The 15,223-nt window shown below is 56.8% G+C and overlaps 1 protein-coding gene across 1 annotated transcript; it reads left to right on the top strand.

The window, feature by feature from the left end:
- Positions 1-2,420: 2,420 nt before the first annotated feature.
- Positions 2,421-6,974, top strand: KCNK15 (potassium two pore domain channel subfamily K member 15; the record flags this gene model as incomplete). Its single annotated transcript, XM_082490948.1, has 2 exons — positions 2,421-2,712; positions 6,061-6,974. Exons 1-2 carry the CDS (start codon positions 2,430-2,432, stop codon positions 6,972-6,974), a joined length of 1,197 nt encoding a protein of 398 aa, XP_082347074.1. The 5' UTR covers positions 2,421-2,429.
- Positions 6,975-15,223: the final 8,249 nt, after the last annotated feature.

Here is a 15,223-nt window from a genome sequence, read left to right as displayed (position 1 = left end):
GGAGGCCCCAGAACCCCTCCTAAAAGATGTGTGACAGGCATCCAGTGATGTGATCACCATAAGATCTCCTTCCTCTGTAATGGAAACAACAGGAGCTCAATTAGCAGCACTGTGTCCTGCCTTCGAGGTGGGATGTCACTGCTGACAGTGGAAAAAATCACCAGCAGCTGGATGGCAGCAGGTGAAGTGTATCTTCTCTATCAGGCGGCCCCCACATTGCCGGGGGTCCGGAGGTTTGACAGCATCCCAGGCCCCATTAGCAGGGCTGCAAACGGCACTACGGAGAACATAAACCAGACACATTCCTCCAGCTGAGGCTTTGCCGCCTGATTTAGGAGACTGCAAGTGCTACGATGTCAAACAGCAATCCACCGACAGCTTGTGCTGCTGGTGACGGATGCTGGAGCCTGTATTTTTTTCTTCAATAACAACTTTCATTAATGGTGCTGGCACGGAGGCTCGGCAAGGAGGAGGGAAGTGGCAAGTGTCCAGGGTGAAAGAGTTCACGATTCCAGCGGGAAAGGGCACCGTGTCCCTCGTGCTGGCCATGGAAATGCAGAGGACAGGGCTGGAAGGGGCTCCGGGAGGGCAGCAAGTGACCCTCTGCTCCAGGTGGGCATCAGCTCTACCCAGAGCACTTTCAGCAGACATCAAGACATCTGCTCATCTTCTTTTTAAACTCTTCCAGTGATGGGGCTGCCACAATCTCCCCAAGCAATCTGTTCCAGTGTTTCACCGTCTTCATGGTTAAAAAGTTTTCCGTATGTCCAATTCAAACCTCCTTTGCCGCAATTAAAGCCCAAAGTGTCTTGTCCTCTCCAGAGAGAGAAGTGGGATGGAGCGAAGAGGGATGTAAGCCTGCTCCTTGGTTTGTTTCCCTTGTTTGTTTTATTCCCAGTCAAAAGAAGGAGAGTTTATTTCTCGAAGGAGATGCTATCTCCTGCAACATGCAAGTCAAGAGAAGTATCTTTCTATTTTTAAAAGTGGAAGATAAGGGTTGCATAAAAGCTCAGGAAACCAGTAATGAGAAAAAGGGTCTCCGCTTTGTGGGCTCTGCCTCCTGCCACTGCTAATTCCCCTGTGCCTTCGAGCCCGCCTGGGCTGTGCACAGCGCACCAGCGTGGGGAGGCTCTGCTCGCTGCCCCCCACGCCAGCACAGGGCTGGTGGGCCCTGCGTCCCCCCGCACCCGCAGCATCTCACAAACACATCAGAGAAATCAGCAGAAACACTGAACCTGGTTATTTTCTTCCTTTCTCCTCTCTTAAAAAAGCAGTGGACACAGCAGGCCAGGCCGGCTGGAAAAAGCAGAGAGGACACAGATAACGGGCACCGCGGTGCGTTCCTCGCCACAGTGGGTGTGAGGCAGCACCTCCCTGCCCGGAGCCGGACGGAGCAGCGCCGGCCGGGATGCCCGCACGGGGATGGCACTGCAGGGCAGCAGGACCAGTGGCGGTCCGCACAGCCCAAAGGTCTCTGCTCCCAGGCAGGGCAGGCGGCGAGGGCGCTGGCACAAGCAACCCCTCCAGCCTGGGAGCGCGCAGCCCGGTGCAACTCTGGGGAAAGGGACTGTTATTAATGTCACCGGCGTGGGATGAAGCGTGGCCACGCTAGGGCTTGCCTGCAGGCTGGGGCTGCCAGCTCCGGCCCAGTGCTGTCGGGCACGGAAGGCTCGGGGCATGCGGGAGCCAGTCTCGGTGTGAACGGGAACTGGTACTGGTGTCTGCAGGAGCCGGGACCTGGAGCAGCTGGTGCCTGGGGAGCCGGTGCCCAGTGCCCGCAGGAGCCAGTGCCCGCAGGAGCTGGTGCCCAGTGCAGCCAGTGCCTGGTGCCCACAGGAGCTGGCACCCGGGGAGCCGGTGCCCACAGGAGCCAGTGCCCACAGGAGCCAGTGCCCAGCGCCCTCAGGGGCTGGTGCCCGGTGCAGCCGGTGCCCAGATGCCTGCAGGAGCCGGTGCCCCGGGAGCCGTTGCCTGGTGCACGCAGGAGCCGGTGCCCGGTGCCCGCAGGAGGCGATGCCCGGCGCCCTCAGGGGCTGGTGCCCGGTGCAGCCGGTGCCCAGATGCCTGCAGGAGCCGGTGCCCCGGGAGCCGTTGCCTGGTGCACGCAGGAGCCGGTGCCCGGTGCCCGCAGGAGGCGATGCCCGGCGCCATCAGGGGCTGGTGCCCGGTGCAGCCGGTGCCCGCAGGATCCGGTGCCCGCAGGATCCGGTGCCCGGTGCCCGCAGGAGGCGGTGCGCGGTGCCGGTGCGCGGAGCGGTGGGTGCGCGGCGGGGGAAGGGGGGTGGGGGGGCGGTGCGCGGGCGCGCAGGGGGCGGCGCGGGCGGCGCGCGGTGCCGGGGCGGGCGGGCGCGGGGGATGCGCGGCGGGGCCCGCGGGGGGCGGCGGGGCCATGCGGAGCCCGGGCTGAGGCGCGGCGGCCGCCCCTCGCCATGAAGCGGCAGAACCTGCGGACGGCCGCGCTCATCCTCTGCATCTTCTCCTACCTGCTGGTGGGCGCCGCCGTCTTCGATGCGCTGGAGTCGGAGGCGGAGAGCGGCCGCAAGCGGCTGCTGGAGCAGAAGCGCGGGGAGCTGCGGAGGAAGTACCGCTTCTCCGCCGACGACTACCGGGAGCTGGAGCGGCTGGTGCTGCAGGCCGAGCCGCACCGCGCCGGGCGGCAGTGGAAGTTCGCCGGCTCCTTCTACTTCGCCATCACGGTCATCACCACCATCGGTGAGTGCTGGCATCCCGGAGTGCGTCCTGCACCCCTCCATCCCCGCATCCCTCCATCCCCGCATCCCTCCATCCCTTCATCCCTCCATCTCTGCATCCCTCCATCCCACACCCCTCCATCCCACGCTCCTCCATCCCCACACTTCTGCACCTCCACACCCTTCCACACCTTCACCACCTCTGGGTGCCCCAGAACAACCTGGGGGGGGATGTTGCCTGCATAGGAGAGGCAGGTCTCACCCTTGCAAGGCTGGGACATCTCTTCAGGCCACCCCCCTAACTGACCCTGTGGGACCCCAGTGCCTAGCGGTGGCAGAGGTAATCCACAGGCAGGTTGGGGTTCCGGGGGATGCCAGGGGTGCTGCTGTGGCTGGGACACAAAATGTGATGGGCATGTTGTCCCAGGGAGGTGGCAGCACATGGAGCTTCTGCAGGCACCGTTGGGGCAGGCAGCTGCAGAAGTTGGTGGGGGTGTAGGAGGGCAGAGGTGTGAGCGTGTCCATCCTCTGTGCAGTGTTGTAGCCAACAAGCCAGGCTGAAGAGCTGGGCAAGAACTGTTGCCTTCTTTGCCAGCTCAAAACTCTGGATGTTTGGCTGTGTGAGACCTGCTTGAGGGAGCCAAGCCAGCCACCAGCCACTGAGCCTGTCTGCACTGGAACCTGCAGAGAGACGGGCGTCAGTTAGCTCGGAGGGGAGAGATGGAATCACATTAACCCCCCAGGTAGACACACTTACCTGTACTAGAGCCCAATGCCTTGGTTTGCCCTCTTCCATTTTGCAAGAGAATGAAACTAAATTGAATGAGGATTGCCTTAATACTGGGTGAGATTAACCACTTTGGAGTCGAGCATTGTTTAATTAATCCACATTAATCCATGCACCCTGAGCATCCCGTGGGGGCAGATGGGCATGGGATCTCATGCTCATGTCATCGCTCGTGCTGGGATTTCGATCAGCAGCTGTGTGTTGGAGGCAGGAACCCTGAGGCCAAATCCTGCCCTTGCGCAGCCAGCAGCCACCTCCTCGGCTGCAGGACGGGGCTCAGCCTTACTGAGGGGCTCGGGATGGGTGAAATACGTCTGGTGGCTGAAAGCGTCATCCCTCAGGACAAGGGCTGGTGGGATCAACTGCGCTGTATCACCCGGGGACGAGAGGTGGCGGAGGGGCAGGTACCCCGCAGGCCCTGCCCTGGGGGGCTCCGTGTGCCCCCACGCGGTACGATGTGGGGTTGGTGCAGCTGGAGATGCACGTGGCCAGCGAGCAGCGATGGGTTCAGGGCACGGTTAATGTCAGGCCCCAGCAGGAGGGCAGGATGAATGGCTTCCATGAAAATCTCCATCATCTCGTGACAGGTTGTAGCTTCATTTACATTATTTTTCTGTTGACTGTGACAAACAATTGCTACGCTTATCACACACACCATGCAATAAATAATTTCAGCCCAGATGCCGTATTTCTAAAATGCTGGCACGTCAGATCTCTTTATATGGGGCTGTGCTCTAAATCTCAGTTTTAATGTTAATGTAGCTGTGTTTACTCTTTCTAATTCTCTTTGTCATTTTGAAAGCATCAGTCAAATGCTCTTTCAGGAGTCTCTCAGGGTACAACAACTGTTTTTCCACTTACTGCTCTTCTGGATCATTATATTTGCCTCCTCATTGCTGTCATTGTATTATCTTGTAGCCTAGGACCCGATAATTGCACACAGTTAGTGAGCTTGGATCTGACTGGGGATTTTTTTTTTGCTGCTGCAGTCTCATGTCTGCTCTGTATTCTGTGAAATGTGGCATGCAGGCATTAAGTTTGTCATTTTTGATTGCGTGGGTTTATGAACAGACAGAGCAATTAGAAACTGGTCCCTTCCTGCCTGCGCCCAGTTCAGAGCACAACGCGGTCGAGAATAACGCTGTCCTCAGCCCCTCAGCCCTGTCCCATTGCAGGAGTTTCCTGGAGCGGGAGGTGCGCTCGGGAGCCTGGGACAGCGTGGTTATCATCCTCTGGCCGACCCATCACTGCGTGCTAACAGCTTCCCCAAGAGTCCTGGAAATCCACTGGCAGCAGAGACAGAGGTGAAGCCAAATTAGATCTTTGAACAAGCCAGAGAAATAAAAAGAGGGCATTTTCCCCCATGCAAAAGTCACGCGGATACCTGGAAAAAGTAAAAATCTAGATAGCTGTTTGCATCAGGCCACGTGGCAGCGCGGGAAGGAGCCGGCACTGTTCTGCAGGCGCCTTCAGAGAGGGAGTTTCCAGCCCTGGTACCTTCTCCTAGAAACTCCAAAGAAAGGCTTGGATGCCTTTGGATGCTGTTACTCCCCTGCACTGAGTTAGTTACTCATCTGCTTCGGTCAGAGGCCACCGGGTCCTGTGTATAATGAAGTGAGGTGGGCGCAGAATCACTGAAGTCCGGAAGATCGCGGTGAATAATACCTCATTACGACTCACGGTATAATTGTGTGTGTCCTTGAGTCGCAGCTCTGGAACTTGGAGCAAGGTGGGGAAATTAAATCTCAGAAGGCGTTCAAAGAGAACCTTGTCCTCCTTGACCTCCTTGTCCCTGGGACAAGGGCTGACGGGGCTGCGGTGGCGGGAATACTTCCCTGCATTTAAAACAGCCCAACCCCTCCTCCCCGGCGATCCAGCACTGCTTTGGGCCTGAGTCTCAGTGGCACTGGAGTAAACCCCAACCTGCTCCGCAGAAGTCCTCCCAGGCTGAGCTGCCCCTGCAGGGACTGACCCCGTAGCACAGGGGCCCTATAGCTGCTCCCCAACAGGCGAGTGACCACGGAGCGGAGGGTCAAAGGCGCACGTGACACCGGAGGGCTCAGGGGACAGGAGGGGTGGGTGCGGGTGCCGAGGGGACGATGGCTGCGCAAGCGGTTGTGGACGGGACCGGCTGGCTGCGTACCTTCCCGCAGGGCGACCGGGCGCTCCTGGCATCAGCGTTCTGCAGACCCTCCGTCCTCCCTCGCCGTGGGGGTTCAGGTTACCCTGCAGACCCGGCGCTGGCGCGGCATCACTGCCCCTAAATTGCTCGTGAGCTGCAGAAGGCTTGCAGACCCCAACCCAGCTCTAAGGCCACTCTCGGCCTCCTCATACAAACTCAGGAGTTATCAGGAGGGACCTTCTCTCTTTAGAGGCCAAATGGGGTTCTGCCCACATGGTGCTGCGATGTGCTGCCATCCCAAAAGATGTGGCAACCCATGACCCCGGTAGCATTACCTGCAGATCTGTTACTGATTCATTTTTCACTTCCCCCCTTCTCCTACTGCTCCTCTTGGTCCCAGGGCAGCCTTGCTGGAAACCCCAGTGAGGGCCTGACGCCCGCCTTTTCTCTTTCCTCCACAGGCTATGGACATGCTGCCCCGGGCACGGATGCCGGCAAAGTTTTCTGCATGTTCTACGCCATTCTGGGCATCCCCCTGACGCTGGTCATGTTCCAGAGCCTGGGGGAGCGCATGAACACTGTCGTGCGGCTACTGCTCAAGAAGATCAAGAAGTGTCTGGGCATGAGGACAACCAACGTCTCCATGGAGAACATGGTCCTAGTCGGCTTTCTGTCCTGCATGGGGACCCTGTGCATCGGCGCAGCAGCCTTCTCTTACTTCGAGGGCTGGACTTTCTTCCATGCCTATTACTACTGCTTCATAACCTTGACCACCATCGGCTTTGGAGACTTTGTGGCTCTGCAGAAGAATGAGGCTTTGCAAAAGAAGCCCCCGTACGTGGCTTTTAGCTTCATGTACATCCTGGTGGGCCTGACCGTCATCGGCGCCTTCCTCAACCTGGTGGTGCTGCGGTTCCTGACGATGAACTCGGAGGACGAGCGGCGGGACGCCGAAGAGCGAGCCTCGCTGAGGAGAGCCCAGAACAACATCCACCTCAAGCCGAAAGAGGACAGCCGGAGCAGCAATGCCATTTTTCTCCCCGTGGAGGACAGGACGAGCCAGATGAACCTCATCCCGCTCATGCAGGAGGACGCGGAGAGGCAGCGGCGCCAGTCGGCCAACTCGGCGGCCGCGGTCCCCTCCTTCTGCACGTGCCTGTGCTACAGACCTCAGCTGTGCGGCAGCCCGGCGCCCTCCCACCCCGAGACCCTGAGCTGCCACACCAACCCCGTGTATTACAACTCCATTTCCTACAAAATTGACGAGGTCTCCCTGAGCACGCGGGGACAGACCGGCTCTTCCCCGGGGAGCACTTTGTCATCCAACAGCCCTCGCTGCCGGCAACACCCCCGGCCGCGGAGGAAATCCATCTAGGAGCGCGTGCCGAGCTGTACTCGCTGCTCCAGTCTTACTATGATGATAAATTATGAACGGAGATGTCAGGTCCTTCTTACCGCTCTCATTTCTTCTGCTCCTCTCCCCTTCCAGCTGGCAGACAGCCCCACGCAGGGGCCAGCAGGAGCCTTTAAACCCCATTGACAAATAATCATTCCTCGTCGCAGGCACTGAATTACGTTGTGAGTTTTCTTTGCTTTGCCCTCCCGAGTAGGTTCAAGCATTTGGGTCTGGCGAGAAGCCCCCCCAGGTGAAGGCCGGCAAGCTGTAGGTTTGCTTTCCCAACTCCCTGCTCCCCCAACGGAGGTGTTGCTGCCCTCCCACCCTGCCCGACCTCGGCCGTGGCCGCTGCCGGCACACGCCTCTCCTACACGGGCCGGGTTGCGCTTGCTGAGAGCGCACCAAAGGCAAAGCCCAGGCAGGGCCGGGGAATCTTTAAGTTCTCCCCCGGCACTGGGCGCAGGTAAGTGGGTGCCGGCGCAGCAGGTTTGCGGCTGGTGGGGGGGCAGGGAGAGGTGGGCAGGAGGGGACAGGCTGCGGTCCTGCCGCCCAGCACGTGGGGACAGCTTCACGGCACTGCGTCTCCCACGACCAGCCCTCTGCGTCGGAGCTCAGGCTCATGGCTGGCTCGGTACTTTTGGAAGCTGGAGGTCCACGCACTCACCCACTAGCACCGCTTCCCCCGCTGCCAGCAGGTCCCCCCGGCTCCGCTCCCTGGTGGGATGCAGCGTCCCAGTCTCAGGGGAAACTGAACCCCTCCAGCCCAGCCATAGCCCTCCTCCGGGACCAGCCCAGGCTCTGCTGAGGGCACAGCCCCAGGGGACACTCGCTGAACCGTATAGAGCCACCTGGAAAGGGTTTGGCTCTGATGAGATCATTAGCTAAAATCACCCTTTCCTTCACCGCCTTTCCCCCCCGGCAAGCGCGCCTGCTCCTCGCCTCCTCCAGTCCCCACGAGCCCGTGGGTTTGCGCTGTCGGGGTTATGAGAGACGGGGTGAGCCCATCCCGGGGTGTGGGATGCGGTACCTGCACAGCCCCACCTGGGAGGCTGTTTCCAGCTGGTGCCCCCCCGACACGGCCCACGTCCGTCCTGCTCCATCTGCAAGAAACAGGACTGCGCTCTGACAGCGGCAGCAGCTCCGTTTCACCTTTTTCCCCCAATAAAGGGACATTTCCACTCTTAGTTTTACCTAAAACACCCTCTGAGGGGCTTTTCCCGGAGGGAAATCCCCTTTTCCCAGTGGGGAAGGCATGCAGAGCCCCAGCATCGGGAAGGCCTCAGGGCAAGCTTTGCTCTCTCCTCTTTTTGTTCTGGGCAGTTTAATAAAAGGTGAAGCCAGCTGGTGGTGGTTGGTTATTTGTCACGAGGGTGAGCAGAGGGATGCGTCTGAGCCCCCAAACCCCCACCCTGCCCGGCTGCTGGCGTGTGCCAGGGCTGGCTGCCCTGCCACGGGGGTGCGGGCAGTGTTTATATCCAGGGATATCGGCCCTGGGGACGTCTGCTGCGATGTTTGGGCAATGGGGGGAGGAGGGGCTCAGAGTGGCTGTCCCAGAGCAGCTGGGTCTCGTTGCCCATTGTGGGATGGTGTCTTTGCCCCCACATGGGGATGCCCTGGGCTCCTGCACCTGCCCTGGCTCCTCCACCCACCCTGGCCAGTGACCTTCACGTTTCCAACCTTCCCTGGTGCTTGAGCCTCCCCGGAGGCAGCTTTGGGTTTTGATGTCATCCCAAATCCATGAAAGCTTGTTACGACTGAGACTTTCTTGTGCCAGACTGAAACGGCAGGGATTTGGGCTTCGAGACAGGCGATGCCCGAGCAGGGAAGGACAGGGATGGGCAGGAGCTCCGATTGCCGGGGTTGGCCGGCAGACGAGCGGGGCAGTGCCAGCGGCACAGGTCTGCAGTGGGGCTGCTGTGCTGCCTGGGCAGGCGAGGGGAGTTCCTCGCCTGGTGCCTTTATTTGGGGGGGCTGCTCTCTGGCACGACCGCCTGCGCCCTGCCAGGTTCTCCACCTCTAGATCCATCCTTCCTCCCCCCGGGCAGCAGGACCCTCAGGGAAGATGCTCGGCCCTTCCCGGCCTCAGTCCATCCCCTTGTCCCACATGCAGTTCCCCCCGGGTGCTCAGCAGCTGCATTGCTTTGCACCAGTGGCCCCAAATCTGGACCAGCTGTGTCAGCTTTAGTTTAAGTAGAAAGGGGGAAAGGGTGTTGGGGGGGAACAAGCTGTGAGCACATAAAACTGGCTTAAAAAGGAGGCTTTCCTTGGCTTCTCAGCAGCATTGTTTCATGGTGATCCCACCAGCTCAGCCCCTTTGTTGCCGTGTCCCATCTCCCCCCACCCTCACCGAGGCTGTCAGCTCCAGCCTTGGGAGTGCTGTGGTGTCTGTGCCATCAGCACTGTGCGGCTGACAGAGATCTCGCGCCCTTTCCGTGCTGAACGCGGGACACCCTCCGAGTGGCCCAGGTGGAGCCAGCACCTCTCATCCTCCTTCAGCTCTCATGGAATTCCTGCACAAGCCAGAGCCCGCGTGGCACCGTCCTGGTGAAACCCACCTCTTCTGGAGCTGGAAGTGGGAGAACAACCCCAGTCCGGAGGCTGAGCCAGCCTCGCACTCGCCCTCCGCGTTCAGCGTGGTGCTGCCAGCGCTCAGCGGTTCCATGCTCGCACCACAGGGACGGCTACACATCCACGCAAAGGCAAAGCCCGGCAGGAGCACCGGGGCTGGTGGTGGGATGTCTGCACCGTGGAGCCTGTCTGGGGCAGAGGGTGGAGCTGGTAATGAGCTGATGGCACAGAAAGCAGCGCACCTGCTCAGATTTATTGCTGATTTTGTGCAGCCCCAGCTGCCAGGCAGCGCTGCTGGGGAGCTTAGGTGCTTAGTGACTGCCTGAGCCCCGTCCTGCTTTTGGAAGCTGGTGATGGTCTGAGGGTGGGAGATGCCGCTTGTCCCCAGTGCCACGCTGGGCTGGGCTGAGCTGCCCCGACCTCCCTGACACTCACACTGGTGGAGAAATCCTCCTCCTGCACCGCTGCTCCCCCCGGGGAGCTGTAGCTGGGGGGGTGGGGTGGGGTGGGGTGGAGCTGCCCTGGCCCTCGGTCCTGCCCCAGTGACCTGCAGAGGGATTTGGAGGCATCAGAAAAACTTTTAAGAAATTCAGTGAACTGGGACACTGTGATCCCTTGTAATTCCCATGGGAAAAGGGCTTGCAATGGCTCCCCGGGGAACGCTGCCTGTTCTCGCCGCCTCCTCCCGCAGACCCCCACAGCAGGAGTCACACCAGAGCCCCCAAACGCTCCCTGCTCGGGGCCATCCAGGACCAGGCAGAAGCTGCACATCCAGTCTCCTTCCCCGAGGGTGCCCAGGCTCCCCCTGCACCCACACGGACTCCGGCTACTCCCAACAGCCTGGGGCAGGGGTAGTTTTTTCTGCCAGCAGCATCTTCACCTCCAGGGCTTCAAAACCAATCTCTAATGGGCAGTGTTGACCATGAAGGGTGTTGGGAAGAGCACAGCAGGAGCAGGTGGCTTTTGACTGGGATAGTGAACAGGGTACAAGCTGGGAGCAAGCCTGGAGATGCCCACATGCAAATTACATCTGGAAATGGCACAGGGAAATGCAGGTTTGAAGCCAGAGTTGATTCAGCAAGGGAGGGCCCTTCCATGGAGAGCACCGGGAAGGAGCCTGGGACGTGCCAGGCTGAGCTCCCCTCGTTCCCTTTAGGCACAAGGAGAAGGGATGGGCCAGCTGAAATCTTCAGTTGAAGATAATGGTGGTTGCAACAGAGAAGACAGAGACGCTCTGCAAAAAAACCTCTAACACACCGTAGGAAAAAAAAAAAGAAAGGTTTTATTATCACCATTATCAACGTTTTCATTAGCTTAACACTGAATTGTAAATCACTCAATCATTACATGTTGTCTGAATAAAACCTACAGACAGGAAAAAAGTACAGCAGAATCCTCTCCCAACTACGACGAGCAGCCGGCGGCACACCAGCGCTGCCGGGACGCTGTCCCACTTTCCACCCAAGGCAGCCCATGCACCTCACAAGCGACTCGCCACGGCGGCAAGCAGGCTGCCCGGCTCTATTGCCTGTGTTCCCTCCGGCTCCACGGAGATTACATCTCACTGGAGGATGTTAAAAACCTCCAAAAAGTTTTGGAGAGAGTTACAGAGGCCAAAAAAGAGCAGATCAGCTGCCCCCACTCCTACGGAAAGGCAAGAGGAGAGGTAGCAACCGTGTACTGCCTCTGCAAAGCTATCAGTTTTCGTGGAGCAATTAATGAAGTAAAAAGGTTTAACCCCGTGAAAGCAGATTTCCCTACCGTGGCCAGGCCCCTGGGCAGCGGGGGTAGAAGGCAGAGCGCTGGCACGCTGGCGCCGGGGAGGAGAGAGCGTGGATGGGCTGGAGGTGGCGGCTCCATCCCAGCGCAGAGGCCAGCTCTGCAGCACCGCCCCGGGGCGCCCCGCGGGCAGCGCGGGATGGAGGCTTCAGTGCAAAGAGATGCTGCGGGCAGCCTCAGTCCCCTCGGGTTGGAATAAGGCCTCGTATCGAGAGGGAAGGGAGAACCCATGTAGGGAGCAGTGGGCGCAGGGGAAAGCAAAGGGAAGCTGGAGGAAAGCTTGCTGGGAGCTCCCCTTCTCCCTGGCCAGCACAGAGGCAGCCCCCTCCTTGTCCCTGCCTTCTCCTGGCCGTCTGTATGGCACATCGCGCCTGCGTGGGCTGCGGAGCCCCTGCAGAAGACCCCTACCTCCTACCATGGATGGGAAAGGAAGGACCCCCTGGGGTCTGGATTCAGGACTAGCACAAGACACGGGCAGGACACTGGCATCCCAGGTGGGTGGCAGGCCATGGCAGTGCTGCTGAGGGGGTCTCGGGTGAGGCACTGCATCCCCAGGATGCCCCTTCCACCTGGCACAGGGAGCAGCCTGCAGCTCGCAGGAGGAAGGCAAGCTCAGCGCGGTGAGGCTGGGGGGACGTGCCTTGGATTCACTCTCCAAACCTCGCTCTTCCTTGCTCCGAACAAAGCCAAAACCAGCTCCAGGTCGAGGAGATGGAATTATCAAAGCAGAGACCAGTGAGCAGCACTGGGTAAGGAGCAACAGCTCCAAGGAAAAAACTGCTGCAGGATTTAAAGTTCCAGGCTGCTGTTTAGTGGGATTTGGAGCCCCAGCGGGCAGCTATCCCAGCCTGTGGTGCCCAAGCAACTACAAAAACCTAGCTCCTGGAAAGCCTGTGGGCATGGCTTCAGCAGGTGTGCCTCAGTTCTTCCCTCGGGTTGCTCCTGCCCCCATCACCGCTCAGCGAGCGGAGCTCACTGCTGCCCAGGCGCTGCGTGTGCCCACACGGCCTCTCGGCAAGACAAAGCCCTCTCCTTCCCACGCAAGGGGGTCTCAAGCCCACGCGAGATGCTCAGCGTGCAGTGTAAATGCAAAGGCTGCCTGCTGACCCGGCAGAGTGGGGTTTAACGATACAGCTTTGGTTGCCTTTTTAGCTACTGCAAAGTCACGAAGGGAAAATCGTTAGGTTGTAGCCTCTGTTTGCTGGTGCTCTGTAAAGGGCTGGTGCTGGCTCCTTCTCAGTTTCAGCTGCTAAAGTGCAAAGAACCAAATGCTACAGGAAACTCTCCCCGGTTCCTCTCCTCCACCAGGATGAGAGCAGCTACCACAGGGAAGGGAGGGCAGAAGGGTGTCTACACCATGAGAAGAGCTTGCAGTTCCCCAGGAACGAGAGTGATGCTGCTTTCGCGGGTGAGCGGCTGGTGCTCGGGATGGATGCGCGCTGCTTGGTCACTGGGACGTTGGTCACTGAGCAGAGGAGTCTGGCAGTGTGAGTTTAAGACTCGTTAGCCACATTTTGAGAATACCTAATCACTTGCACACTCCCCGGGGCATTACCACGTTCAAAGACGCACGCTGGAAAGGCAGACAGACCGTCAGATCCACGCAGGGCACGGCAGGGGTGCAGCTCTGCGTCTCTGCCATGCCGGGTTTCACCAGCGTCCCACAGACTTGGCTGCTGGGTCTTGGGTGGGCAAAGGGCTCATACAAGGGACTGAGAGACTGATTGTACAACCAGGCAGCCCCTTCGGAGGGATTTCGCCTCCCTAAGGGGACCTGGCATTTTCCAAAGCATTACTGTGCGCTGCGTGCCTGTATACATTCGTAGAGATGCACACATATGGACACCCACAAACATACACGCCTTGGCAGGTCTGCACTGGGGTAAACATGAAAAGGCTTTCACGGATCATCCTCTTTTCTAACTTTTTGGGTCAAATTTGGGAGCTGCAATTTCATTTTAGATGCTTGCTCCAGGTCTCAATATGCCCTGGACTTCTCAACTGATGGCACTTTACATTTACACATCTTTTTACATCTCTTTTTCTTCTCAAAGCATTTCACAAAAAAACCCGCGACTCATTTAATCATTCACCGGGGCTCCCAACATCACTGGGTCAGCGACCTGCTGCATGCACGGCCAGCAGACTGGCAATCTTAAGAGCAACATGAAGATTTTTCCTACGGGAAATGCTGCGAGAAATCCACAGGCAATGAACTGGGATGCTGTTTTGAAGCTGTTTTATTTTATGCACTGCATCAATGATAGAGCTGACTTAAAATCCAATATCCTGCTGCTGCCACTTTGGAAAAATCTTTAGATGAGCCCGGCGTTAGCTAACTTCTAAAGAACAGCACAGAACAGCCTGTTCCCGTTTTACACGTTAGTCCCCCGTGATCCTCTGCGAAGGTGCAATCTCTCTGCCTTGGGTGGAATTTTCTAACGAAATGGACAAGTACCACCTATGAAATGGACAAAATAACCCACAAAGCCTTTAAAGAAGAGCAGCTCAAACTCCTGCTCTGAAAAACCCCCTCCCTTTAGCTTGCCCCCGGTATCTGGAGGAAAATAGGCAGCTGTCAGGCAGAACTCATGTGGCCCCAGAGTGCAAAGGCTTTTTTGCTTTATCAGGGCTACAGTGGCAGTGGGAACCATTCTCGTTGAGTTACAAATACTAGATAGCCTAAGAAAAACAGGGAGATCGAAACAGTCGTGAAGTTTATATTGAAACTACTTTTTACCTCTGTAGTATGAAGTCACCTACAGCTGTTTCATTCTTCACCTAAGAGAGATTTCATGTCGATGGGCACATATACTCACAGAGAAGTCTATAGGATGAATATATCTCACAAGGCAACAGCCCAGTCTTCGTTTTTTACAATCAAAGTTAATATGGATCTCTTTCAAAAGTGATGTCATTGAGATTGAAGACAATTATAAACTGTATCAACAATACGTACTACAGCCTGCAAGTCACAATCTGTGCACACCAAATGGAATATATTATTGCTTGTTAGCCTATTAGACTTTCTTTATAAAAAGATTTTTGTACAGAGTACAGGATTATGACAAAACTAGCTAAGTAGTTCTCATCTTGAAAATACAACATCAATTCTTTCAACAAAGGCTTGAATAGTAGCTGAGAGTTAATGAACAATAACAAATATTTACTAATAATTTTATGGCCCGTTTGAACAGAATTTCTTATAGGACTCTTTTCTGGTGTTTATTTACATATGCTTCTTTTCTTTTGGAAAAAAGTTGATAAAATATAACAAGGAACATAGGAATCAAAAGAATGAGTAAACTTCATACCAAGAACATTAAACATTTTCGAAAACACTAAATTATGTTATCTGTTAAAAAACATACATCATTTTGTCTTTAAAGAAAAATATTTTTCCTGTTTTAAAATATTACCAACAGCATGTAATAAACTAACTCAAAATGAATTTCATAAAAAAGTTGTCTTGCTGTCTAAACATTACTAAACATGCTTAGGTTGAGATTCTGTTAACTGCCTCAACATCTTAAAAATAGCTCCTGTACAGGAACTTGTGATATTCATACTCCAGAAGACCTACAAATTTAGAACAGTACATTGATAAAGGATCCGGTAGCTAGAAACAATAAATATATATTTTCATTCAAAGCGAATTAATTCTGCAATGTCCTTTGAAACAATCCCTGGCCAAGAAGTGGGGATGTGCTTGGCTGACCAGTAAAGTCACCTGGCCCTCACCCTGCCCGTGGACACAAACGCGCAGTGCAAAAGGGATGCTCCAGCCTGCCCACGTGGCTGCAGGATGAGGACCCATGGGCCGAACTGCAGAGTGAGGACCTTGTGTTGGCTCTGTGGCATCCCAGCTGCGTTGAGGCAAA

Source organism: Vanellus vanellus (genome assembly GCF_965231255.1).
Source record: "Vanellus vanellus genome assembly, chromosome: 15".
NCBI classification, from domain to species: Eukaryota; Metazoa; Chordata; class Aves; order Charadriiformes; family Charadriidae; genus Vanellus; species Vanellus vanellus.
This window is presented reverse-complemented; position numbering and strand designations above follow the sequence as displayed.